Below are 27,406 nucleotides of genomic sequence, written 5' to 3' on the forward strand. Positions count from 1 at the left end.
GCAGTTCAGAAGAAATCTCTTCATTATAGCTGGTTGCAATCCTAATACATCAAATACAGACGTGATATTCCCTAGGTATCTGAGAAGGACCACCTTCTGGATGTGCGAAGCGATCACTTTCCTTTTATTTATGTATGCCAAAATGTATTTTCATATGCAATGACAGCTTAAAATAAGATGAACAGAATTTTAACCAAATGCTGGCACAGCATTACTTTTATGTCCATGAATTGCTGAATGGCAACTCATGTTAAGCTCTATGTCTGGAAAGCAAAACAATATCAACTGTATGCTGTACAATACAGTAATACATGTTGTGCCCTATATTTGCTTACAACAATATAAAATGCAGCTATTTACTTTTGCCACACAACTATGCATTTAACAAAACAATCATGACCTTGTAAAGAAATGTTTAACAAATTCTTTGTGCCTCTGCCTATGCTGAAATCTAGCCAATGCATTCCTGTTCTCGTATAGTAAAGACACAGATTATGTTAAATATATAGCTACTTTCAAGTCAACAGGTTCTAGGACCACAGGTATGAGTTTTTGGGACGCTGGACAATCCCTATTCCCTTCCAGAAGGACATTTACTGGACAAAGAGTAACAATGCAATCACCTCCAACCACTTCAGGTTGCACTATTGAACCACACGCATCAAGTACTACCTTATCTCAGCATCTTCCTACCTGTGTACGCCAGAGGAGCAAATATTAGCAGCATTAACCATTAAAGGGGGGGAATCAGGTCCCACTGGTATTTTTCCTTCTGCCTAGGGCTGAAGCTGCTTTTTACAATAGGCAGGACTGCAACAAAGCCCATGCTGCCTGGGCAGCCTCCTGGAGATAGCAGCAAATGAGGAGGCTGCTATTTGCATTTGTTGATTTAAGAGAGGATAGGGGGAGCGCAAGGGAGTGGGAGACTGCTAAAGTAATTCCCATATTGTCTGCAGGCTGTATTGACAGTGATCATCAGTCACCTGCTCATACTTCCTTCAGCCCGGCCTTCAGAGGGAGACCAAAGGTTACACCGGGTCACAGGATCTGGAGGGAAATGAAAAGACATGCAAAATCAAGCTGCCAACCCACTGCATCTGTAGACAGAGTTATCCCCACATGGCCACATGTTCCAAAAACTAAGACATTTTAATAGTCTCATGAGAACTTGTTAAAATATAACGATGAAGAGAATAGAGAGGAAAAATGCCAAGCTCTGCTTGCAATTACTGCAGTATTTAGTTGGGATATTTACAACCAAAAAAGCACATTTGCCTTTTCAGGATGCTGCTTTGCATCACAAAGGCCTTCTCATTTGCACAAACAAAATCAAGCATTTGTGTCATGTTGCTCTTCTACACAAATATCCACTGCTCCAGTTTCAGCAGTGGGATGCACAGCTTTTCTTCCCAAGTATCTTATTTACACCCAAAACCTGTACTGGCACTCTCAACAACCAAACAGCAGAGACCACACTATACAGACATACTTCACCATAGTAATGTTAGCAACTAAACAGCGTTTTCAAAGTTCACAGAGCTCTAGTTATACTGCCATGTTTGTTTGGACTATAGGTGACTACCTTCATGCAACTCACAAACAGCTTTCACATTTTCAATCACTTGTCTTTCAAAACATTCTTCTTTTCCCCCCCCCCAAGCAGTTCTGTGAGAATGCCAACACCTACAAACTTTGTATCCAGTGTACATAAGAGAAATCTCAAATCCTGTATCTTGGAACTCACAGCCTAAAGATGTGGGGCTGCAACTCAGCCCTAGTTAGAACAAGCAGATCCACAGCAGTCAACTGAGCTCATTTGCATGAGAAGGACATGAAAGATTAGACTTCACATGAGGACCAAATTCTACTTTGCAGAAGCAAAAAAACTGCCCAGACACAGGCAGGACTGCACAATTTGACTCCAGAATATTATCTCCAAGATCTCTTGCCAGAATAAGTCAGATATTAAAGGCAACTGTGAAATTTGAAGTTACTGAAACCTCCAGTACTTGGGAAGGGAATGGAACAGATGACAGCTCAGAAGCCTGAATTCTCATGCAATTCTAATTACTAAAATTCCCTCAAATAATCCACAGTGACAGTTTCACTCCATGTTTTTATGCAAAGCAGGGAAAAAAGGTTCAGATTTGTAATATTTAAACATTATAAATCTACTGTTCAGCTAGTGTCACCAAACAGCAATTACAAGACAAGACTTAAAAAAGCTCAAGTGAAATTACACAAAGCAATATAGAGGCTCTCTTTGCTGTACATTCTGTAAACACAGCATTGCTACCTGAGGTGAAGGTGCCAATTAGGACAGTAAAAACAGCAGTTCACTGTTTAAACTAGGGTTTTTTTCAAGACAGAAATTATTCTATTTGTACTGCAGTATTGGTCCTATGCCCCCACCGATAGGCAAATCCAATGCTCTTCTGAGAATAGAAAAACTAGGTCCTTCTCTCATCTACAGCTGAAGAAAATGAGGCAAAGAGATTAAGCAACTTACCCTAAATCCATGTGAGCATTCCACAGCAGAAGTAATGGAAACATATCTCCCGAGTTCCAGCCTGGAATTTTAACTATAAAATTAACCTTCTTTAATACTGTAAGTTATTATCATGATAGTTTTGACAACTGGCAAAGGAAGTGGAAAAGATTAGCAATTTTTCAAAACAGCTCACTGCCAAGGATTATAAAAATTTATGTCCTTATGTCTCAATTGAACAAGAGAGCCATACAAAAGCATAAATATCTGTAATACATTCCACCTCTTTCTATCTGTGTTTGGATTACTTCTGATTAAGAGGTAGCTGCAAGATACTAATTAATATGTTGCTATGATACAAAATCAGTTAAAAGTAATTATTTTGCTATCTAAAAAGCAACACTGCACTTGGAAACTCCAACATCCACCTTGGCAAGACATGGACAGTACAACATGCAATTTTCTTGATTTCTAGATTTTAGTTTCTATTGCCAGTATAATAAAAGAAAGAAAAACATCTCTTGCTATTTTCTGCACAAATTTTTAGCCTTTCACAGCCTTGAAAGGTGAAATGGAGGGCTCCAAGCAACACAAGACAAAACTGGAGGAAAGGAAAAGCATTTCTCTCCTCCTGACTTTGTCAGGCAGCATTGTAGCACCTTCAGTCCCTCACCTCTAGCCCTAGTCTCCCATATTTTCAAGAGATAGGCAAGACAGCCCCTAGAGAACTGACCAGTGAAAATACCATTTAAGGTGCATCAAAACCCACTGCTAGCCAAATTACACATATCACTTTCAAAAAACCCAACTTTTAATAGCTCAGCTGGGGCAGGGGATGTGTGGGAGTAGGGGGTACAAGCAAAACAAAAGAAAACTACAGCAAAAATCTCTCAGTTAGTACCCAGAAACCAAGACCTTCCTAGTTTCACCCATCAACAAGCACTGCCACTGCAATCACATTAGCAAAAAAACCCAAACCAAACCAAACCCAACTAAAAAAAAAAAATCCCCTGTATTTTGTTGATAAAAATCTGAGACGGAAAACAAGGAAGAGAACTAGTAAACACCTCATAAACTATCAAAGCAGCACAAACTTGAGTTACCTGAAGAGAGTTTCAGTGTGCTGATAATGAATCTAGCAATAAGACTAGCAAAGCCCATGCCTACACTCAGGTACAAATTTAACAACCTGATTTTTTACCCCATCATTACTGATTCTGCCCTGGTTTTGCCATTATTTTTCCCCAAACAGCATAAGCAGTATGAAAGGTGGGCCCAAAATGAAATAATAAAATGCAACAACCTTCAGAGGAAGAAAAAAAGAAATACAGCATGGATAGTGCAATGCCACAATTTGTTTTGTCTCAGTATCTGAATGACAGGACTGATACTCTGGACACAACTTATATGTACTAACACAGATTTGGAAAAAATCCACTCCCAACCACTTGCTGTGGTTTGGCACAACTAACTTACTAACTCCTTACTGCTTAGTCTCCATATAAGTATTACTCGAACTGCAGGTAGGAGGTCTGTACAGTAGTACAACTTTCTGCTCTGAGTATATTGAAATATCTGCAGTTTAATACCTGAACAAGTGCAGATAAAAAAAAAATCCATGTAGCAGTCAAAAATACATGTGTTGGAGTACTTCCAATTTACAAGAAAATTATAAACTATAACTACCTTATAAATAAACATGGTAAGATGGTGAGGGAACCAGACATACAGTAAGGTCACAGCTTTGGGAAAGGCAAAACCTTTATTTAAGTGATTACTGCACTGTAGCAGCACCATCCAGGCCTTGCTGCAGGATGTCAAGAAACATTAATACCAAATAAAAAAGCTTAACATTTGAGAGAATGTGGCAAATCAGATTTTAGCCTGAAGCACTGAGGAGTTTTTCATGTACAATTCTGAAGACAGCATAAATCTGCTTACTGTATGTGCCTGACTTAACTACTGTGACCTGCTCATGAAGAGAAGCTGGCTGCACTGACAGAAAAATGAAACCTCCAGCAGTATGGAATTGTACCATTTCACCTTTTTTTTCTTTAATGAAACTTAATTACCATGCTTATCTGATTTCTTTTGCCTATTCCAAACAACGTAGTCTTTTCACAGACCTAACTAGCTCTGTCTAAAGTTTTAGCACTTCTTTTGTTTCATCTGCAAATAGGGCAGTGCTTCAGTTTATACTGATGTTGCACAATCATGTGCAACTCAGCTGAAAATATAGCACAGCTATTTTCACGTAATTTCATCAATAACAGAGAAGACCGTCTCCAGTATCTAGCTTGGTAAAATCTACCAAAGTAAGCATTGAGAACATGACTGAAAATTAAATAAAACTAAACTAAGAAATCATAAAATAGACAATAAGATACTTTTAAATCTCTGCTTGAGCCTGTGCTATTCTTATTGCTTCAGACAGCTTTTGAAGGAGACCTTTAACATCACAGGCTGATTAGCGTAATGAAAGAAGATTGCTCTCACTGACAATAAATGCACTGAATTGGGAGAAAAGCAATGAGGGAACACAGGATGTGGAAGAGTGGGAGACAGAGAGGAAAAGAAGGAATATGACTAAGGATAAAAGTTACAGTGTATCACATTGTTTGTTTTGTTTTTTTTTTAATTACTTCATTGTCTTCCTTTGGTCCCCCAAATTTTCTCCTGTAGAGCACAGAGAGCAGTTCCTCCTTTTTGAGTTCTTGCACCACCTTCATCCTTGCATCCAGCTTCATAAGGCCGTGGGGATCACAAATATACAGAAACTGATCCCTCTCCAGATGCTGCTCACATCTAAGCGATGGATACTACTTTATATTGAAATCACTCATAACTTGTCCCCAGTTGTTCTTCTGTTTTTTCTCTTTTATGGAAAAGGGTTTACTTCTATTATAAACAAAAGAGGTGGGTTGTCTAAGTAAGTGCCATTTGCATATAATAACTAAACAGTAAAATAAATTTATACAGAAACAGCAAATAGAAATTGTTCTGAAAATCTCCAGTCATCTGCCACCTACTTCAATCATAACCCTCAGACACAACTAGTTACAGAGCATAACAAGAGTATTCTTAGGTATAGCTTTCTATTATTCAACTGAGTAAAGTAAAAATTGCAATCTATTCTGGTTAAATAGAAAGCACAATACATTTGGCCTAGAAAAAGAGTGAGTAAAAAAAAGATGCAAAAGATATCAAGCTTTAAAAGCTTTCTTAAAGCATATCAAAAGCAGAAGTTATACGGACCCAAGAGATGACTGAATTTCAGAATGACCAAACGCAGAAGGTAATACTAGAGCAACAAGACAATGTTCTTTTGCATTCATACTCACTCAAGGAAGCACATCATATCAGTTCATTGCTCTGTAATAGTCCAAAAACCACAAACACCAATTCACAAATAATTACGGAAGGAACAGAAAACCTAACAGAAGCCACCACTATGTCCCTTAGTTTCAATACCTTGTGCATTTCTGGTTCCAGTGGCTCAAAAATGCCATAGCTGAAAAGGAAACAGTAGAGAAGAACAAGGGTGACCAGGGGAATAAAACTAATCCCAGAACAACAAAAGTAAAATCTTCCTGTACAATTAGTGGAAGTACAAGAAGCTATTTCAATACAAGAAACCAAGGACAACAAATTGAACTACCAGCAAGAAACAGGAATATCTCCTTTTCCACAGAACATACACTCAAGTAGAGAACTCCTTACTACAGGATGTTTTAAGTGTCAGAAGTTCAGATGGCTCCAACATATAATTGAACAGATTAGATCAAACTCCTCCAGGAGGTACTCAGCATAAAAGCATTATTCTGGGCTTGGAAGGTGCTGAGTTATAGAGGGACAGATACTAGGAATAATTCTGCAAACTTCTCTCCTATGTGCTGTGCTTTTCTTCAGCCAGTGCTGAAGAAAGCCTGCTAGAACCTTCAGACTGGTCCAGCATAAACATTATCATGTCAAACTGTTTCACCTGCTATAGTTCACAACAATATTTATGGGTGACAAGTCATCTCTAAAAGCACATAAGTGATCAAGAGACACAGAGAAAATAATCTACTGCATCCTTAAAATATTAACCTTGAGGCAGTAGGTCAAGCCAACATCAAGCAGTGAATTTAAACCATATACAACAAATTACTACTATCGGAGACATGTCTAGTGAAACAAACTACAATATTAGCTAAGCACAGCTTCTAACAGTATAAATACTGAATGCTACATTTCATACCACTGTACACATACCCTGACATCCAGCCAGGTCCACTTAAGTCATGTCTTCTGGTAAGGACCAAAGACAAAACACAAACACAAAGATTAAGGCCTGAATGCTATCAAGAGTTGGTCTAAAACAAATTCTCTACGTTATCTTCTATTAACTGTGTCTTAGTTCATGAGCTTATCTGTCTAATACCAATGAGAGTTACAGAAGATACAGCTATGAAGAGCAAATACACCACGTAATCTGGCCTGAATAAACTCGCCCACATCCAAGAAGCTGGTGTTTAAACACCTCCCATGGCAGACGTCCTACATTCTCTCTGGGCATCCTAAAAGGCCAAGACAGTAACCAGCTAAAATAAAATCTTTCCTAATTTTCATATTGTCCCTCTTGCTCCATTTCATCTCTCTTTCTAAGGGTTAAATTAGACCACAAAATACATCTCATGGCAGGAAATTGTTGTCCTAGATATGGATGAAATTTAAAGCATCCTTTATCACATTCATACTTAGATTGCAGGATATTGGCTTTGCTTGTTCCCTAAAATCTGAGGCTTTTGTATTTTTTTAAGCTCTTTAAGTAGTGATTTAGCACATGTAAATGCTTTCAGGAAAGGTAGTTACAAAAATCCAGAATATTTCTCATATTCACTCTGACATTTAAGCCACTCTCAGTCAATTATTTTTCACTTTCTATTAAGGAAATTTAAGGCAGAAATACTAAAGTAACCTGCAGGAAAAAATTCCAGACCAGAATAATACTGTAATATTCCAAGTGAATCCCTGCAATGTAGTATCTGTCATACTTTCTTCCTTAACAGGAGTAGTCAATGTTAACGTGACTTAATGAAGAATCCTGACAACATTATCATATTACTGAATTGAAATGACTTGATTACACTCTTCTTGAAGCTATTACTTACATCTCAGTAAAGGACTATCATTACAGTTCTTCAATGGCTCAAAAGCAATCAAATAACAGTGAAAAACATAACCTGAGAACAAAAAATATTTCATCTAGCTATGTAAAATTGACAAGTCTGTATAACATCCACAAACAGCACAAAAAATAAGCACACAAAGCAAAACAGAAATAACAAATTATTTATGCTCAGATTGGTGAAAAAAGGAGCAAACAATTTCAATAAAACTGCAGTTAACTTTGTACTCACTTTGAAAATCAAAAATACAAAATCTCCAGTCTGCAACCTCTCTGCACTCAGTTTCTGTCACATGTCCAAATTTCTCAGTTTTGACTACAAGTCTGTAAGAATCTTACTTCACGTTTTATTTATGCCTAAAGTGTTTTTGTTTTCCATAACAAAGCAATAGTATCCTACCTGGGTAGGTATTTCAAGCCTTCAGCAAATTTGAACATACTCAAGAATTTTGTTTGGTTTATTACCTGAACAACTGGATTACATAATCAGCTTTACTAACTAATTGTCAAACAATTCCTTGAGCTCTATCAAGCACTAATCAGGCAAGAAAAATTCTGTACGTATTACCTCAAAGTATTGCTGGCTTTTCAGCAGTGAAACTGGAGTAGACTAAACAATTTAATAATATTTCTTTCCAGAAGATGAAATTGGACTGAGCAATCTGAACTGTCACAAAAATACCTTCTAAAAATTCTATGCCACTTATTTACACAGCCCCTTTTGTACATCATAGAATGGGTAAGGCTGGAAGGAACCACAGTGGGTCATTTGGTCCAAGCTCCCTGCTCAAGTGGGGTCATTCCAGAGCACATGGCACAGAATGGCTCTTGAACATCTCCAGTGAGGGATACTCCACAACCTCTCTGGGCAATCTGTTCTAGTGCACAGTCACCCACACGTTAAAGAAATAATTAACTTACCATAATAAGACAACTCATTCATGATCTCTCAAGACAAGGTCAATTCTCTAAAGAAGCTGAGAAAGACACTTCAGAGACTGGGAGCACTGCAACATTAAGACTGAGGTCAGCTTGTTACCTATTAGATGACTTCTCATCAAATGTAGATCATTCTCACCTGAATTTGCCTTTCCCTCTCACTGCAGGTTTGTACCAGCAGATCATCTTGGACAGTACAGCTACACACAGAGTTGCTCCCTTGCTGAAATCCACCAAAACAGACTAAACTCGACTCCAGGTACTATGACCACTGGCAGTAACTACAGACAGGCAGGCAAGGGCAAGGATGCAGAGGTGCCCTTAACTAATTTTAGTTAGATTGTCCATAGAGTTCTTGATCTGCTGGCAAAAGACTGAGAAAAACAATGGGGATGGAAAGGGCAGAAAACATGACTGATTTCTTGCCTTCCTACTTCTACTCCTTTGGTACTTCCAGTGGGAGTTCTGTGACACCAGTGTACTTGTTTCTTACTCACCTAACACCACCTGTGAAAATTCTCATTGAAAACAAATTTTTCCTGTTAATGATATTAAAGTAATTAATTAAAATATGTTTCCCCTCTTTAAAAATCTCTCTTCCTGACAAATTTTATGGGATGAGGATAGAAAAAGTTTAAACAGTTTGACAGAAAAGCCTTACACTACAGAAACCTGACAAGTGGTCCCCAGAGTAGCAAAGGGATTATATTCAGGGATATCCCTCTTGATGCCATCTCCCTCCTTTCAAAGGCAGGCGGCTTTATGTTATAAAGCACAGCGGTCATTCGTTAAAGGGACATTATGACTCACTCGACAAACATCCTTAAAGGAAGAGGATGACAAAGCATTCAGAATAGGCAGCTTCAAGACAGAATTTTTTAAGTATGAAGGAAGAAACAATAAATACATAGTTTAGACCTTCAATCATTACAGAAGCAAAGACTACTTTACTTTTTTAGCTATTAGCTTAATATAAAGTGCTGTGGCAGCCAATATATTAGTATCATCAAACCAGAGTGTTTATCAATAACACAAACAGCAAATCCAGTCTAAGTCCAAGATTTTTCACAAGCACACAAAAATTAGAGATCATCAGAAGTCCTCCTGATAGTATTACATAAAACATGTTCCAGATTTACTATGAACAGGCAAAAATTGTTTCCCAGCAATTCCTATTAGCTTTAAACTACATAAAGAAAATTCAACAACATTTCATGCTCATCAGCTACTCACAAATCAAATCTTCAGTGTTATCTGCATACAGCCAGCTGGTTTTTAAAATTCTGCTGTAATTGAGGAGAAAAATAATTAAGCAATATTATTAGTCATCTTACCATCATTCCCTGGTGGTTGTAATGCATCTCCTGTCAAGCTACACCATCCGACTGGGAAAATATCTCGAGAATCACATCTGCACCAATAGTCAAATGCTCCTCTCCAGCCATCAAATGTAACAAAAACTTCATCTCCTTTAACATCTCCAATGGTTGCTGGACAAATCAAGTATGGGTTCTTTCTGTCTATAGCTTCAAGTTTCATTCCAACTTTAAAGCAATTTGGCACAGGTTTTGGCGGTTCCTACAAAAATAAGAGTGGCAGAATATCCGTATTTCCATGGCCTCTTAAAATAAGAAGAAAACACAAAAGAAAACAACAACCCTTTATTTTTCCTCAACATCCTTACTACTTATACTCACTATTTTCAAAAAGTTATAGCAGACATTCAAAGAAACTTATACATATTGCAATTTTGCCTTTGCTCTTCTGTATTACAAAAATCTAGATTCTATTCCCACAAAGATAGCTGGAATAACTAGCCAAATTCTCCATGACAGAAAGACCCTGCTAAAAGTATTTACATAAGCAATTGTTTGCACCCAATACATTATGTCTGGGCAGCAAGACAGCAAAGACACTAAAATGAAATTATTACATGCTAATAAAGAATAGGAGGTTTGCAGAGCATGGATATTTCTGGGGACTGATAATTGTCTGGCAAAAGCTTTACCTCTCAATTAATCCATGAAAAATTCATTAGCATTGGACATTATTTATAGGCATCTGCTAGCTCAGTTGGCCTTAGACCAATTCCAAGTGGACAAAAGAAAAACAAAAATCAAGCCTATGTGACCAACATATGTGTACTTCCACAGCAGGACCTGTGATCCAATGGAACACCAATCACCACCTCAAGAACCTTATTATTCAAACCCATCTCAGATGTGCTAGCCCAGAGAAGCATGGCTCATCACACCTCAGAAAATTTATATAATCTTATCTAAAAAAATTATAATTATATGAAGTTAACACCAAGTGATGTGACTGCAGGTCCGAACCCAACTGTTTGATTTGCTGACATAGTTGTCAATATCACTCTCAGTATCCAACATGAAGACACTCAGCGTCACAGCAGGGTTTTATCACCTCAACAAAAAATTGAACCAACAAGTCATTTTAATATTACTGTTGTTTTTATATAGTTTTTCCTGTTTCACGGTAACTTACTCAAGAGTCATGTTTAAAAAACTGAACAGCTTTTTCTGCTATTTTCAACTACTTCTTGCTACATTTTAAATATGTGCCCAATGAAAATGTTTAACAAAACCCTTCCAAGTACCACTGTATTTCAACAGCTCTCATTCCCCCTTATTTTTTTTAACTCCTGTGCACAATCACAAGTACAGTGCTGCTAAGAAATGTGATATGCATTGTATCTAAAATCTGTGAGACAAAAAATGAGCAAACACAATATTTCTAAATAACACACCATACTTTGAAGTCTCAGCTAAAAGTAGAAATGATGGAAAAGAAATGCCAATGTCAATGGACTAGTAGCAGATTGCTTTCTGTCTAGCTCTGTAGCTTGTCAATCCAGTCCAAAGTAATTTTAAATAATAGTCTTGCCTTCCCTGTCTGTGCTGCAGAAAACAGGGTAATATCTTGGCATCCTCACTAAAAAATGTAACCATGGACCAAGTGATAGGAAGTTGTTTACTAGAAATGCTTTTCTTCTTACCTTCCTAAAGAATGCTGCAGGTGCCATTTCAGCTCCATTGAGAGTTCTTAAGAGAAACGTTGGCCAAGATGATGCATTCATCTGGAACCCTGAGTAACAAACAAATAAACAGCCCTACTTTCAGTTTGTAATACACAATAGGAGGAGAAGGATATAATGTCTATTTTACTAATGCCTCATTCCCTCTATTTTAGACTTGGCCAAAATAAAAGCAGCCAAGAAGGAATGAACACGGTCACTTTCGGTACAGAAAGCTGTGCAGTGCATTTCCACTCTGAGTCACTTGCCTGCAGAATCACTCATCATACAGAGGGATATTATAGATAAACTTCTAGGATTTAAGGACATGCAAGTTCTAACACAGTAGTTCGTAAGGTTGTCCCATATAGTTCCTGGTCCAGTGGAACTTCCCCAGCCCAAGCATCTTCACTTTCTCTTCAGGTCTGCTTTTCTCCTCTCATTCTAAAACAATATCCTCCTCATTTATTGAGGAGACACCTTTTTATTTTTGAGAATCGTGTCATTCTTTCACCAGACCACAGACAAAAAAAAAGAACAATTGGTTTATTTTCCCTCCCCCATTAAAACAAATACATAAATGGCCATAAAAACCAAAGAATGCCTAAGAGTGAAGAACAAATACAATTATTTTAGTAAGTATGTGTATCATATTGAAAAACATAAATCAGAAGATCTTTCTACTTTATTATTCTTCATTAACAAGTGAATAAAAAGCACAAACAACAATCAAGTATGTTTAGATGAACTACCTTATTAAGCAGAACAAAGGTTTGGCTGAAAACATTTTCATTCCAGATAATCTTTCCTCATAATCAACTACTTTTCAGTTAAAAAGACAAACCAAAAACCCAAAAAAATCCTTTTGCTTTCTGTGCTTTCCAAATGAATGTTTTAAAGTAATGAGTAAGATAACAGACATAGTGGACATTTTTTTCTGCATCTTTAGCAGTTATATGTCTGGCATAGTTCTACAGAAAAATAGACATAACAGAGCAAATTGGAATTTTTTCCATAAAGCAAATAGTACCAGAATCTGCCAGGAACTGACAAGTTCCCTCACAGCTGAGCCTCAACAATTCTCCTAAAAAACTAACTCGAAAGGCAGAATATATCTGCAATTCTTGATAAGTTAAATCATTTACTCATCTAAAATTGGATTATATGCTATAATGGTTCTTTAGCTCATAGCTTTAAGCTACCTTCCATTGAATAAACAGTTTTCACGTTGGAACCACCTATGCAACACTCAAACTAATGTAAAGCTCGTATGTGATAAATGGTGTCACAATTTGAAGACTGCTGAGCTGATTTTTAGGCCTGGTTTCATACCAGAGTCTTTATACAACCTAAACATGTGTGGTACGTGAAACACAATATTCCCAGCTAGCTTGCCAGAAAACAGATACAAGCAAGACAGAGAAATGACAACCAAACAAAAGTTTCAATTAATTTCATTTGGCCTTAAAGTTGTCCTGGTAAAACCAGAGAAAATGTTGTCTGCATTATAATTTGTTCAGAACATTAAGATCTCAACAACAACACGTTCACCTATGGAAAACAGAGGCCGGAAAAGGAGCCCTTTGTTACAATAATCACTTTCTCAAAAACGTTATGTAACATGCATAATTAAACCCATGTAAAAATCAGGTAGGAGGAACTGTTTTATCTAGTTATTATGATAGAAGCAGAACATTAGTATCCAGAAGGTTCCCTGCTACTCAGGAAAAAAAAAATCAGTTGCTTAAATGTCTAACAGGAGGTAATTATACACCCAATTAGCTCCCAGCTTTGCCCAGGAACAGGATGCTGTACAAGTGCCAAAAAGGCTTTTTCAAAAATTTATCTAGGTATGCCAGAATGTTTGATTGCTGGAATTCAGCCTATCTCTAGAAAAATCTAGGGCAGGAGGAACAAAATAATAGCACTCACATTCTTTTCTGAATAACCAGCAATTGTTCAGTGGGCAGGTAAGCTTACATGCCTGGGTGCAGGAAAACTGCTTGTGAGGTTCTGCACAAACAGCCTGATCAAATAGGAGTAAGAAACAGTATCTGAGGAGAAGGCATCAACCTTTCTACTGATGAAAGTTTCACTTCTTAACAAATTGACTGCCCCCATTATATATAACTGGAGTTGTTTTATTCATCAGACTGGTTTAGAAACACATTTTAAAAAGTGCTATGTTCCTGAAGCCATATATTTAACACTGTACATATGTGCAGCTGAAGGAACTGGTGTACTCTTCCCTTTTCCATACTGGTATCACTTCATTCATTCTACAAGGTTATATCAAGAACTTCAGAGAGGTTAAACTGAGAAACTCCTCAAAAAAAAAAATCTTTTCCCCCAATGTCAAGAATTTTCAGTGTTTTCATTCAAAACCGGTATATATCCACAGGAAAGAAGGGCAAAAAAAGCCCTTCTGGGCTTAAACTGTATCTATCCTAATAATATTTTTCTAGACTGGCACCCTGATTGCATTGCTTTTCTGAAGGAACACAACAGCACAAAAATCTGTAATCTCTGCAAAGTATCTTAATGGTTATGTCAACTGCTCCTGTGTCTGTCTTTCTACAAGCAAATCAAGCTTCATGCCATAGTGAAATGAGACTTTTCACTTTGTCTTTCAAACAGAAGAACTGGAAGTTGCTAATAAACTGGGATGACAAGTTTTTGAGAGGCTACTAAGAGAAATAATGCCTATCCTCACTAAACGTCTGATGAGAAATCTGTAAGAATTACTGATGACACCAAACAAGAAGTAGGTTCATAACTATAAGATGGAATCCATCAGCAACTCATTTCTGCACACAGTTAATTTCTTATATTAAGATCATTATTTCTCGCATCTTCTAAAAATTTCAGAACGAGGTAACAGGTGAGAGAGTGTTCAGGTAAATTTCGGCCATTAATTTTCCTCCTTCTTAAAAGTAAAACTATTTTCAGACCAATGTGAAATCTTCAAAGACTTCCACATGTAGAAGTTTAAGCTATAACAAATACAGTACAAGAATGGAGATCTAAATATACAGGTTAATCACAGCAAAGAAAGGCAATGTCACGCTTTACTACTCCTAGTAGTAAAGTACTAGTAGTACTAGTAGTAAACTCCTAGTAGTTTATTCAAAGTTAACTCCAACTATTCATCAGCTAGTGAGGAATTCCTTTGTACAGTTCCCTATTTAATAAACTCCCTCAATAAGACTAAGCCCAAGCCCTATTTCTCAGTTTGGGAAAACACATTGTGTTGTTACCCATATTGCTCACGGAAGGCAAAAGAAATTCTGCATGCTATTTCTAAGCATAAGAAAGCTACAGCTTGCTCACAAGCATTTTGTTGCACTCACAAACTAGCTATGATAAACTGATCTGACACCCCAGAACGTGTGTCCATTTGAGGCGATGAGAATGACATGCAATACAAGACTGCAGTTTGCTAGAACTCTGGAGTGCTACTTTTCCTACCTCAGAGTAGAACGCTGCAATTCCACACTAAACCAACCCTGTGCTGCCTTTCCCAGAACACAACCAATTCACTCAGTGCCTGAGGAAATATTCCAACAGCCCCGCAGAGACGTGTCTCCAGCAGCCCTGCTGAGGCTTCCCGGGCCGGTAGCAGCCAGTGCCCTCTCCTTGGCTGATTGGATGCACTGATGAAGAATATAGGGGCAAGTTCCCCCAGCTTTTTCCAAGGGCTCCCAACAGAAGCACACATGGCATTGTGCAACACTGTACACTTGTAAGGCAGGTTACACGTGAGGGAATATTTACAGAATGGGCACATGGCTCTGTATCTTATCATTAAGAAAGTTGTCGGACATTCCCATTTAATACTAAGGGACTATTAAAAAAAAACAACAACCAACCAACAAAATCCCCCCCAAAAAACAACAAAAATGCTCATTCTTATATCAGAAGAATCCAAAAATAAGAAAAAGTCACAATTCAATTAGCCTGAAGTAGTTTGCTTACCTCTTTTTCAATTAAATTATGGTTTGGTGAACTGTTAATGCTATTGAATAGTGAAGACAAAAAGGTAAATTCGATGTCATGAAAGCAATCCTCCACACACATTCGTTCAGAAGCTTTGTTTCTTACCCAGCGGAGGCTGGAGCATGCCCCCTTTCTTTTCACAGGTCCCGATGGGCTGTATGTCTGAGGAATCCACAAGCCTCCAAAAGTCATTTTTGTTGTCACTTCCATCCAGCCGCAACCTTAGCCTGGCACCAGTGATTCCAATGACCGTAGCTATACAAACTGAGGTAACATTGCGAGGATCACGGGCTTCCAGTTTCATACCAACTTTGAAATCATTCGTAGGTGGAATTCTAGACTACAGTAAAAGGTAAAAGACTTTTTCTTATTGATGTTAGCATTGTTAAACTTACCAGTCAGTTCAATATACAGCTTTCATCCATCCAAACATATCATGTAAGTGATAAATACAAAGAAACTTTTGAACTTCAAGTGTTTAGCAGCAAGTCACAAAAGGCAGCTGATAAGCCCACCAAGAAGGGTAACAAGGGAATTCTGATGAAGATATGAACATAAAGACAGGGAGCTGTGGCTAATACTTTAAGTGAATGGAAAACAAGGACATTGGGAAACATGACATTCAACTCAAAAAAAACCAAAAACCAAAACACAAACCAACACACACAAAAAAACCCCCCACCAACAAGGTTTATTATCTTTCAATTCAAAAGAAATGGTTATCCTCACTGTAATATTATTTTGGAAATATAAAGAAAATTCGGACCCTACTGTCCAAGCTCAAGCTAAGAGTTTCTGCATCAAAAAAAGCTTGCAATACAAAGAAAGAAGACAGAAAAAGGAGTTAGTGCTAACATTTTACAGAAAGAAAAAACAGTTCTAAAGTCATATAAAACTTCTATACTAAGACAAAAACTGCAGCTTGTGCTTATTCCTAGAGAACTGAATATAATCAATAACATACAATAAAATGCAAATTTAATTAGCATAAGGAAAAAATGTGACAAATACAACTTCGTCTTTGAGCAGAACTTTTTGTCACATGCTAAAGATGAACAAAAAAGAATATTTTTTACTCATGTATCAACACTACTGGCAGAGATTGACTGGATCACAGTCTGATTATTTGCCCTCTGTGGAATTGTAGGCAATGACATCACCTAACGATGTTCAAAACTTTGTATTAACACTAACAGAGATTGAATGCTTCTCACTATTCTCTTTAGATGTCTCCTAAATTTGTGAATGGAATTTTTCCCAACACTATAATTTAAATTCTATTTGCACTTTTGCAAATAACAACAAAATCTACTGTGCATTTACAGAGAGCAACCTGGCCTTTTCTCAGCACCCTTTCAATGAGGTAAGTAAGTCAAGCACTGAAGTTTCTCTTAGGAGATGATGACTATTCTCCTATCACACTGAAAGCTCTTTTCTGCAACGCTTCAGTACAAAGTTGTTTTTGAATGCAGACACCAATGTAAGCAGCCTTTTTCATGACATTTAAACCCAGTAGCTATCCCATACAGACTAACATAATCTGACTTCTAATACAGGAGGAAGGTAGAATACCCAAAACCATGGGCATTCACACTCACAGGATTCCTATGTCCCCTTCTCCTGCCCACCTGAGCAGGTCAGGCAGGGATCCCATAGTAAGCAGATACAGGTGTGCTTATCTGTCTGGGGACACAGGAAAAGACTAAACAAACCTGCTCCTGCAACAAGCATTAGTGATATTTTTTTCTCCACCACATTTGAATGTTTGAAATACACCTTCCTCTACTTGCTGTGTTGTGCAGGTGCACTATTTACAACACACCCTAGATCGACAGCAGGAGCCCTGGAGGAGCCTGAGTTCAAAAAACAGCGGCAAGCAACATTCAGTGAATGCTGAGTGTAGCATCTGCCAATGCTGCACTCAGACAGCAGGCTGTCTGAAAGGGGAGCCTGAGCATATTAAATTTAAAGGGCAATTCAATTTCAGGATATTGCTTGTCAAGCTGTTATTTTCTACTACCAGGAAAAGCAACAGAAATTGAGAAATTGGAGAGTTTGTTTATTTATTTGCGGAAAAGGTGAGCTTGTTTAAATACCAATAACTCAAGGCATTCTACTAAAAAGGTAACTCTTCCATGCTAGTTTGTCCTTACAGAAAAATAACAAAACCCCGCTCAGTAACAGCCTTGTTTAAAGTTCTGCTCAAACCACAAGGGACTGAGCTTTTACATTTAAAACTTCCAATTGCTTCAAAAAAAGTTTCAGGGCAAGAGAATGGGACGTGAAATGCATTGAAATTTTACGTAGTAACTAAAAACAACTTAAAGCAACAGATAAAATACCTTCTAAATTAAGATAAATACTTTAATCAATTTCCATTAGCTGTCTGTGCCTGTGTCTTAATTTATGGTAGAGGCTTTAATTTATTGTTCCCTAGGTCATTTTTAATTACTATAAAATTTAAACTTTTAGAATTCCCACAAGTCACAAATTCTGAATATAATTGTCAAATTAAGTTTCTCTCTGCTCTTTATTTTCTGGCTGGCCACAGCAGTGTATTTATTTGTGCTATATAGATAATGACACGTAAAATTCATGTGTAACCCAATAAAAGTCAAATTAATCCTACACAAAGCACAAGCACTTTAGGTTTAAAATCTGCAAACATTATGTAGCGAGAGGATCGAGCTGTGCACTAATCAACATTGCACATCACTTTCTACTTAAAGGTCGACTCTTAGAAAAACTGAAAATCTGCATACGTAATTGTTTTGAATTTTGCTATGCATATAAATTAAAGCTCATCTTTCCAAGCCACACACTTCTTAAGCAATCCAGGTCACTTAGATTTACCTCAGTCAGTGTATGTCACCTAAGCATCTCTATATAAGGTGTTATTTGGTTGTTCAGTTTGGACTTCTTGAGCATTATTAGGGAAGAGGGAGATGCAAGAAAGGCACACAGAAAGGCTTCTGAGCAGCTTCCTGCAGTAGCTACATTTCTTAGGAGCATACACAGTGGTTTATGGTCTGTTAGTATGACATTAACCTCAGGATGATCCAGGGATATGCCAGCACTCTCTGCCTCTATCCAAGCAGAGTTTGAGGTCTGTGCCTTGAGCTGGTATCCACTGTGAAAAACACATACTGTGAAATTAATTTCTGAAGCTCCACTCACATAGAGTGATCGACATCACTCCTCTTAGCCATGTCTCATTGAAAGCAGCAGGCAAGGGGCTCTTTGCCCTTTATCCTCATCTGCAAGGAGCAAGCTGAGATTCAGGATTTAGCACGAGGAAATGCTACCACCTGTATTTCTCCTTATTCTCCTGCAACTACTTTAGACTCACTGAGTGATGGTTCCTCCCCTCCTCAGACTAATCCATTCATGTTGCTTTTTATTTGGTCTCCCACTGCAGGCCAGTATCATTTACAGTACAATCGGACTACCAACACACCCTAGAAGATACTTTCTGAACATGCCCAAGCCACTAAACTAGACGTGCACTGCTTGTCACACCTATTACACTTCTATCAACCTGAACTATCCAATTCCTTCAGCAACTATCTTCCTAACACAGTGAAGGCATACAGATCAAAACACACCCTATTACACAGACAAGATACTCCTCAGCTTGGGAAAACACCGGCCTTGACTCCCAATACAGAAAGATGCCTGCAGAGATCGACTCAGTCTCCAGAGGGCTGAATAACTGGAGGTCATCAGCTTACACAAGATGGCACACTTAAACTGTACCTGCAAATATATACCAAACCATCAGGCGGGGGGGAATCAGACTTACAGGCTACAGTGTAATATATAAAATAGTACATTAAACACCCTTTGTTATAAATCCAGTATTTCCTTTGTATTCCTATACATTCCCTTGATATTTTTTTAACTTCAATATCTGTTACTTCTTAGTAAAAAGCGCTCTGCTCAGAAAGAGACAAAATTAAACATATTTGAGAGATCCAGGAAAGAAGTGGTGACTAAACTCTGCTAAACACGCATCTTGTAGCTAGACAGAATTGAAAGGAATCTTTCAGAAATGGGGCAGAGGAAAGGCTCCTCTGACAATCAGTAAATTTCTAATTCTCACTAAATCCATGGTACCTCTAAGATTACTGAAAAAGGTAGAAAATACTTTTTAATTCTGATAAGACCATCTGTTTTCATTAACTAGTCTTTTCTTAAAGAAAAACAGAGTCCAAAGATACAATTTTAATGAAACTCTCAAAGTTTGGCTTGAGGCGGAAACCAAGAATGAAAAACTTCCGTAGCTCTCATCTGCCCAAACTGTAAGCTACTGATAACCAGAGATCAAAAGGAGTAAAATAGGAAGTCTAACCATAAAAGTTGCTCCAGGATCACCCTGTAACATGCATACATACACACACACTCGCGAAAAACAGTATCTGGCATACCTGTCTGAAACAATGTAGAGGGGCAGCTACTGATTCAGTTTCTTTCAGATAATCATCCCAATTAAACTGTTCTGGAAGACACAAGAGAAAAAAAGACCATATACGCAGTTTTAAAATGGAACTTAAATTAAAAGGGGGGTTGGGGAAAGAAAGGGGCAAAGTAACCCAACTATCTTGTAGAATACCTTTTTTTTCAAGAATAGAATTACTCTCAAATGGAAACTCTACCTTTGAAATACATACAACCTTCAAAAGAGCTTCAAGAGTACCATTAAGTCACAGGAGTGATCACACAAAAGGCAAAATTAATATAAACCTTCCCAAATTATTTTTTTTGTAGTCCACATACAAAAATATACAAGTCAGGATACCTAGATTTAATTCTCTGCATAAGGATCTCCTGAGCATCCGTGTATGAATCACATTAGCCTTTCTATATCTTAGTTCCCCTAACAGCAGGGTTGATATAACTTCATATGAGTACTGGGATGATACACACTGAAAAACACACACATAGATTCTGTTGAAATGTATATTATGAGCACTATCCCCAGTCCACTCGAAAGCAAAAAGCCTTCCAATGGCATCTTTGCCTATTTTCATCTGAAGTCTGATAAAGGTTTCTCTTTGTAGAATATTAAGTATTATGGCAATTAAAGGTAAACATTAAGAAACAGAATCATGAGGTTTTTTCCAGTGTTAAGAGTGGCATTGTTTATGTGCATGGGCAAGTGTACTCTGCATTTGATTTAATCAGTGTTATCAGTTTTGCATGAATGGAAAAACATGAAGTACTAACATCAAAGATACAAGCAAGCATTAATTAAATTAATATAAAGTGGAAGATAAATGCTTCAATGGCACAGCTAATATTTTTGTTACTAAATTATCTGAGTTATTTTGCTTATTTTTCTTGTTTGGGCAGCTGACGTCTTTCTGATGTTCCTGAATAATAAATTACTCCTGAACCTCAAAATGATGCAGTGATGCCACCCAGCGGCTCAGCAACAGCCATTCACACAGCCCATAGCAAAATCCTTGGTGACGACCAAGAGCCCACACAGGGCTTGCCAGTAACCCTTCCAAAAACACCACTGGGTACAGACACTTAAACACATCCCTGCAATTTTCAAGAAGAGAGAAGCAACAAAGAAACAATCAGAAAGCGGCAGCATTTTTCAGCACTCACACACTGCTTCTCTGAAAGATGCATGGTGGCTCAAGCGCAGTGTGTCTCCATTAGCACAGCATTTAGATTGTCCCCTTGGCCTGACAAGATCCCCTTTTTTCAGCATAACGCTCAAAGGTGTACAAATGATTTGTCCTTGGCACTGTAGATGCCACATGACTGTTAGCTATGTGATAAGTCAACAGCAAGTCAGTGAAATCTCAAAAGCTGTTAATTTGGTGGTCTGTAGTATATATAGGCTGGTAACAAAGACATTTCCATACAACATCTTGGAAGTCTGCCTATTTTGGAATGAAAATTTTATTCATATATTTATACGGTAACACCGATATTGTATTACTCAGAAAAGGCAGGGTATGTTAACCTCAGCATATGTTAGATATTTGTATTTCAGGAAGGCAGAAATGGCTCTTCAGAGCTTTCTCCAGAAAGTAGCCTCCAGATTTGTTGCTCTTCTCATTAATAAGCCAAGGAGGGTACAAAAACTAAAGATGATAAACAGCTAGCAAGGTTTTATCTTATAGAAGTTCTTCTGGGAGCCTAATAATAAAGTTGCCACTTCAGGTTGCCTTCCGATTTACAAAAAAAATTTTAAAATTTTGGTTTTTAATCAGTTTGCCTTAACAAACTACCTAACTCAATAAAATTAAATCTAGCAAAAAGAATATGTCAGCTGTGTCCCAGCTGTTTCAGAGCTAACATGATGTAAAAGCTGTAATCATGATCAGAACCTCTCTGTGTTAGGGACTGTGTAAATATAGATCAGACACAGCACCTTTTACCAGGAGAAACCCCCAATCACCTCCTCCAAAAAAATTATATACCAGCATATCCCAAATAATCTCAGTTGTTATAACAGGACTGTAAATTTGGTGGAATGACCCAAAAATACAGAGGGAAACAGTCTTATTTCTTCCAGGGAATATTTACTAGAAAGAGATGTAAGGTAACACAAGCAGCCAGTTGCAGATAAAGCCAAGAGTAAAACAAGATTGCCTGGCTCTTTGCTTTAAATCCTGGCTATCAAAAGCTGTTGCATCAAGCAGAAATGTCCTGGAATTAAAATCAGAACCTCTCCACCTGTGAAGATACCCTGCATTAAATTAGAGCCAAGCTCTCAGAGATGGTGCTAATTATCATTTAATTACTGCAGTCATAGAAATAGGAGATGTATGAATGTTTGCAACATGTAAGATGCATCTCTAGAAAGACAATCACGTTGAAAAAAATATCTACACAAAAGCTTCTCTGTATTCTCAGTGTGCAGAGGTAAAGAAGCAGCTCTATTATATATATATTTCTAATTCTGAAGCCCCTGAAAACATGCAGCTTCTGACAACTAGAAATTCTTTAAAAAAATCAGCTCGCACTAAATGATTTAACATGCACCTCACACTCAAATCTGCAGGCTGAATTAAACAGCTCAAGAAAAACTTGTTATGCAACAAGCACAACTTTATAACCTATCAGCAAAGTGAAAATAAGAGAGAAGGAAATTTTACACTGAAGAACAAATCAGCATATACTGGAAACGGGGCGGGGGGGGAGGCAGAGAAAAGAAAAACAAACAAAAAACCCATACCAAAAAAAAAACCAAAAGAACACACCAGAACTTTTTATTTTAAAAAAAAATTAGTTTATAGCCAACACAGGAGGGAGGCTCTAAAACAGCAATTCAAAACAAGCAGCATGGACAAAAAGTCTGATTAATTTAAAAATTAAGGAAATTGTTTATACCCGGTTGCCTTCATTACTGGAATTGACCCATTGCTCTCTGCAGTGCTGTACCAATACCCTATCACTTCTCATCAAACCTGCCAATCCTAAAGTAACTCAAGCTAAGAGTGACCCCAGGAGGTCTCTAGTTCAGCCTCCTGCTCCTCCAGGGTTCCATCAGCTTCAATGTGAAGATTTTTTCCTTCCATTAAGGAGGAATTTCTTATGCTCCAGCCAGTTATTCGTTGCTTCTTCTTCCACTGCACCTCAGAAAAACCTGGCTGTGCCCTCTCTACAGCTGCCTGTCAGGTAATTGAAGTTAGTGAGACCATCTCCCACAAGCTTTCTCTTCTTTTGGCAGAAAAAAACATTTTCTGGTTTCTATATCACTTTTTTTGCTTACACCTTGCATTCCAGCACCTTCATTTTTTTTGGTGGACAGCCAGCCAGCCTGCTCCAGTATAGCAGTGCCTTCCTTGTACTGTGCAGCTCAAAAGTGAACCTAGTTCTCCAGATGCAGTCTCTGAAATACCCCAAAGCAGCGAATCCCTCCTCCTGGCCCGCTGCCTGCAGTCCTGCCGACAGGATCCCTATGCAGTTGTCATCTTTCACCACCAGAGCACACTGCTGGTCCACACTCAGCTCTCCGCCTGCCAGGGCTCTAGGGCCTTTCATGCTAAATTCCTTTCCAGGCAGCCAGCTTCCCTCCTAGGTTGCTGCAGGGCTCTGGTCTGCCCGAGGCAGGGAGGGACTCTCCATTCACCTTTGAATCCCACGGGGCTCCTCCACGGGGTCATTCAGTTCCCTTAGCATGGGCAAGTACATCCGAAGAGCAGTTCTGCCTTCCAGCGTACAGTCTACCCCCCCCATGAGATGCCGCCCACAAACTGGCTTGACAGTGTGTTCTGTCCCATTGTCCCATCTGACAGCAAAGTGTAAAACAGCATCAGCTCTAGCCGTGACCTCTAAGAAATGCCATGAGCTACCAGCTGCTAGATGGACTTTGTACTGCCTGGCAGCCCAGTCAATTTTTCATCCACCGATCCAAAGCACATCTCACCAGTTTGGCTGAAAGGACACTACACAAACTGTACAGAAAGCCTTGCTGAAGTAGAGATGAACAACTTCCACTGCTCTCCCCTTGTTTACAGAATCACAGCAGAAGGTAATCAGTCATGTATGGTTCACACCTGGCAAATCCATCTCAGCTGTTCATAACTCCATCTTTGTCCTTTATTTGCTTGGAAATGACTTCCCGGAGGGTTTTCTCCACAGTCTTCCTAAAGACTTGTATCAAGCATGCCAGCCTGCAATTCCTCAGGTGCTCCATTATTGTCCTTCTTGATAGTGGGCATACTGTTTTACCTTTTCCAGTCATCATGAAACTTCCTCAATCACTATGACCTCTCCAAAATGAGCAAGAAGCCTCACAGTCAACTACCTCAGCACCCTCAGAGGTGTGACACCTGCCACAAATATGTGAATGCCAGTTTGCTGAAGTGCTCCCTGTCTTCCACTGTACATAATGCTTCACTTTAGTGTAAGTCAAAAGTTTTTCAAAATTTAAATTCAAGATTTAAACTATGAGTTAAGCATCACTTGTAGATTGGCAGAATTTAAGGTCCTGGTTTATTTAGGTTAGTTTAATACAGTATCACTACAGCCTAAACACTAAACACAGATGGAGCACCTCATGTCTTCTCATATCACCCCAATGTTCCCTTGGCACACATCTGAGACTTTGGACATAGAGAAGTATCTTTTCTAGTCTTCATCCCACAATCTCTCTTCTTCAAAGATGAGATTTCCTTCTAATTTTCATTTACATACTCTTGCAAATACAGTAGTTTAAGCGTAAGGTATGTCATACACCACTTTATGCCGTGTACCTTCTTCTATATGTTGTGATCATTCAGTTAGAATTTTTCTCGTCCTCATGTCTTTCTCTACTCACTTTGGTCTATTTTTTCACCTGTATCTCTGTGTTTCCCCTCCTCTTCAACTTTTCCTATCACACATCCCCCTGGGAACTCTGGAGACTTCCTGGATGTTAGCCCAAAGCATTTAAAGGCATTTTTCTTCATCCAGCATCAATAGGCTCGTTCTGCTTCCTTGCCACCAAAAAGCAACAACCCCAGATAAAAATTATCTTCTCATCTGTAGAAAATCAGAGATTTTGCAAGGTACTCTTCTCTTTTTGACAGAGTTGAGCCCCGGTTTCATGCGTAAGTTCAGTGCCCAGACACTCGATTAACATGTAGCCCAAGTGGAAGAACACAGATGACTGAATAAGGCTTGCCTGCTTAGCACTGCTTCTCCACAAAGCTTTTTCAACACTTTGCTCTCTGCTGCAGGAGGTGGCAGGGACATTTTCCAGTGACTCATGAAATATGGTTATCTTATCCACATATGAAAAGCATATTGCTAGTGGGGGGGTACCCTATGGGGCTCCATCTGTCATGTCAGACAACATGATTTTAAAACACAGACACGCTGAGTCCAGTTTGACTGGAGCTCCTTTTACACTGTAGAAGAAGCAAAAAGACACAAATATGATTCCTTTTCTGTCTCAAAGTAACAGGGACAAATAACAAAGATGACAGGTTGCCCAGAGAGGTTGTGGAGTCTCCTCCTCAGGAGATATTCAAAAGTCATCTAGACATAATCCAGAGTAAGGCACTCTCGGAGACTCTGCTTGCAGGACTAAGATGACTTCTAGCGGTCCCTTCCAACCTTGTCTATTCTGCGACTGCTAGAACCCCAATAAACGGAAAAATTAGGTCTGGTAAATGGAACAGCAGAAGGCTCTATTATGGCTGGTTGTAACAAGGCATCGTATCTTTTATGCAAAGTCACCACCTCAACTACCCAGCTACCGTGTTGGTATCTCAGCATGTTTGTTCAGTGACTATGCTACTCCTAAGGAACTTCTCCACCGGTACCTAAGAAAATCCCTGAGCCAGATCATCTCTCAGGAGTCACAGGGCACAGAAATGTGAGCAGAGTAAGAGTTTAAATAACTCTGTGACACTTTTCCGAGAACTCCTGAAGAGATTTTGTACTTAGGTCAATAGTACTCATGACATTTCCTAATGTTCCAAATTTGAGCAACCATCATGAACATACAAAGGATATGTAAGGGTGCTGCTGTTCTCTCACTGCAGCCCACAAAAGCTAAACTGACAGCACCCTCGTGTATATGCTGCCTTATGGCACCTGTTGAGGACAGCAGAGTTAAGTTCGGTAAGAATCTGGATTATTTCTGGCAAGTGTGTAGTTTCCTCAATTTACTATGAAAACACAAATTCTGTTTTCAAATAATTTCTTTAAAGTAAAATTAGAATCCTAGTCAATTTAATCCAATTAGCAATCCTAAAAACTCAGCCTATTAAACCAAAAATCCTTTCTTTGGCACCAGCAAACATATTAAGGAAAGAGAAAATAACTTCAGCAAAAAAGGCATGAAACTGAGAAATACATGATGACAAGAACAGACAAATGAGTAATGGTCTAACAATATTAATGTTTACACAGCATCTTTTATCATACATACAAAGAATACTTGGCTAGTAAAACAATCAAGCTCAAGTCAAGCAGTTTTAACTATCATCTTCTATACCAAAACATACTTTCCTAACAGAGTTAGACAAAAGTAATGGTATGTTTTTAACTACCCACCAATAAGAACACAAGAGAGTGCCAAAAAAAAAAAAGCTTCAGGAAATAGTATGATCCCAACACACACTTCTTCTTTTAAGGTACCTTAACTAATAACCTGTCAGCTGCAATACCTACCACTTTTTAAAGACGGGTTGTTTGCCTGCTGATTCTTTCCATCTTTCTCTTTTTTAATATTCTTTGAATCTAAAAGACAAGATTCCGTTACATAATAAATGTAATATTCACATCATAACGATGTCCAGCATAACACAGAATGCTTTCAAACAATACAGAATATCTTGTTCCAAATACTGACGTTCTTTTATTCATTTCAGTGCATAATCAAAGGGTACTCTAAATTTATTCACTGCACTATTTTCCGTTCAAAATATATTGAGAAGTACACCATAAAAAAGCAGAGCTTTTGACTACTTTATATCACATTATCAGAATAAATGTAGTTGCAGAACATGTAGTATTAGCCCTACAGACAGTAACTCTGTCCTAATTTTTAATAGTTTTACTCAAACCACACAGAATTTGAGATCCTTAAGATTACTGGATACCTTTATAAATCTTGTATAGATCACTCTGAACTGAGAAACAAAGGGAAAAAAATAAACCCACCCCAAAAGCATATTTCTGAGTTAAAGATTCCATTCTATATTTAGATTCTTGAATACTCAATATTCTCAATATTAAATTCTTGAATATTCAAAGCAGTTATCTCAGTGCACATGCTGGTTATTTAAAAGAATCATCCAGAAGAATCTACCTTCCCTATAAT

At 38.1% G+C, this 27,406-nt stretch overlaps 1 protein-coding gene across 9 annotated transcripts in view; it reads right to left on the reverse strand.

The window, feature by feature from the left end:
• The window catches only part of SCML2 (Scm polycomb group protein like 2), a 70,199-nt gene that overhangs the window by 25,026 nt on the left and 17,767 nt on the right, over nucleotides 1–27,406 (reverse strand). For 8 of the 9 annotated variants that reach the window (XM_027689029.1, XM_027689030.1, XM_027689031.1 and 5 more), the window contains exons 3-7: nucleotides 26,755–26,823; nucleotides 20,055–20,125; nucleotides 15,733–15,967; nucleotides 11,614–11,702; nucleotides 9,932–10,175 (exon numbers count right to left, since the gene is read on the reverse strand). In XM_027689029.1, coding sequence (XP_027544830.1) covers nucleotides 9,932–10,175; nucleotides 11,614–11,702; nucleotides 15,733–15,967; nucleotides 20,055–20,125; nucleotides 26,755–26,823 — 708 coding nt within the window. The remainder of the gene's footprint in view (nucleotides 1–9,931; nucleotides 10,176–11,613; nucleotides 11,703–15,732; nucleotides 15,968–20,054; nucleotides 20,126–26,754; nucleotides 26,824–27,406) is intronic. The other variant, XM_027689035.1, reaches the window with a different exon arrangement.

This window comes from Neopelma chrysocephalum, unplaced genomic scaffold, assembly GCF_003984885.1.
Source record: "Neopelma chrysocephalum unplaced genomic scaffold, ASM398488v2 Primary Assembly neopelma1_76, whole genome shotgun sequence".
NCBI lineage: Eukaryota > Metazoa > Chordata > Aves > Passeriformes > Pipridae > Neopelma > Neopelma chrysocephalum.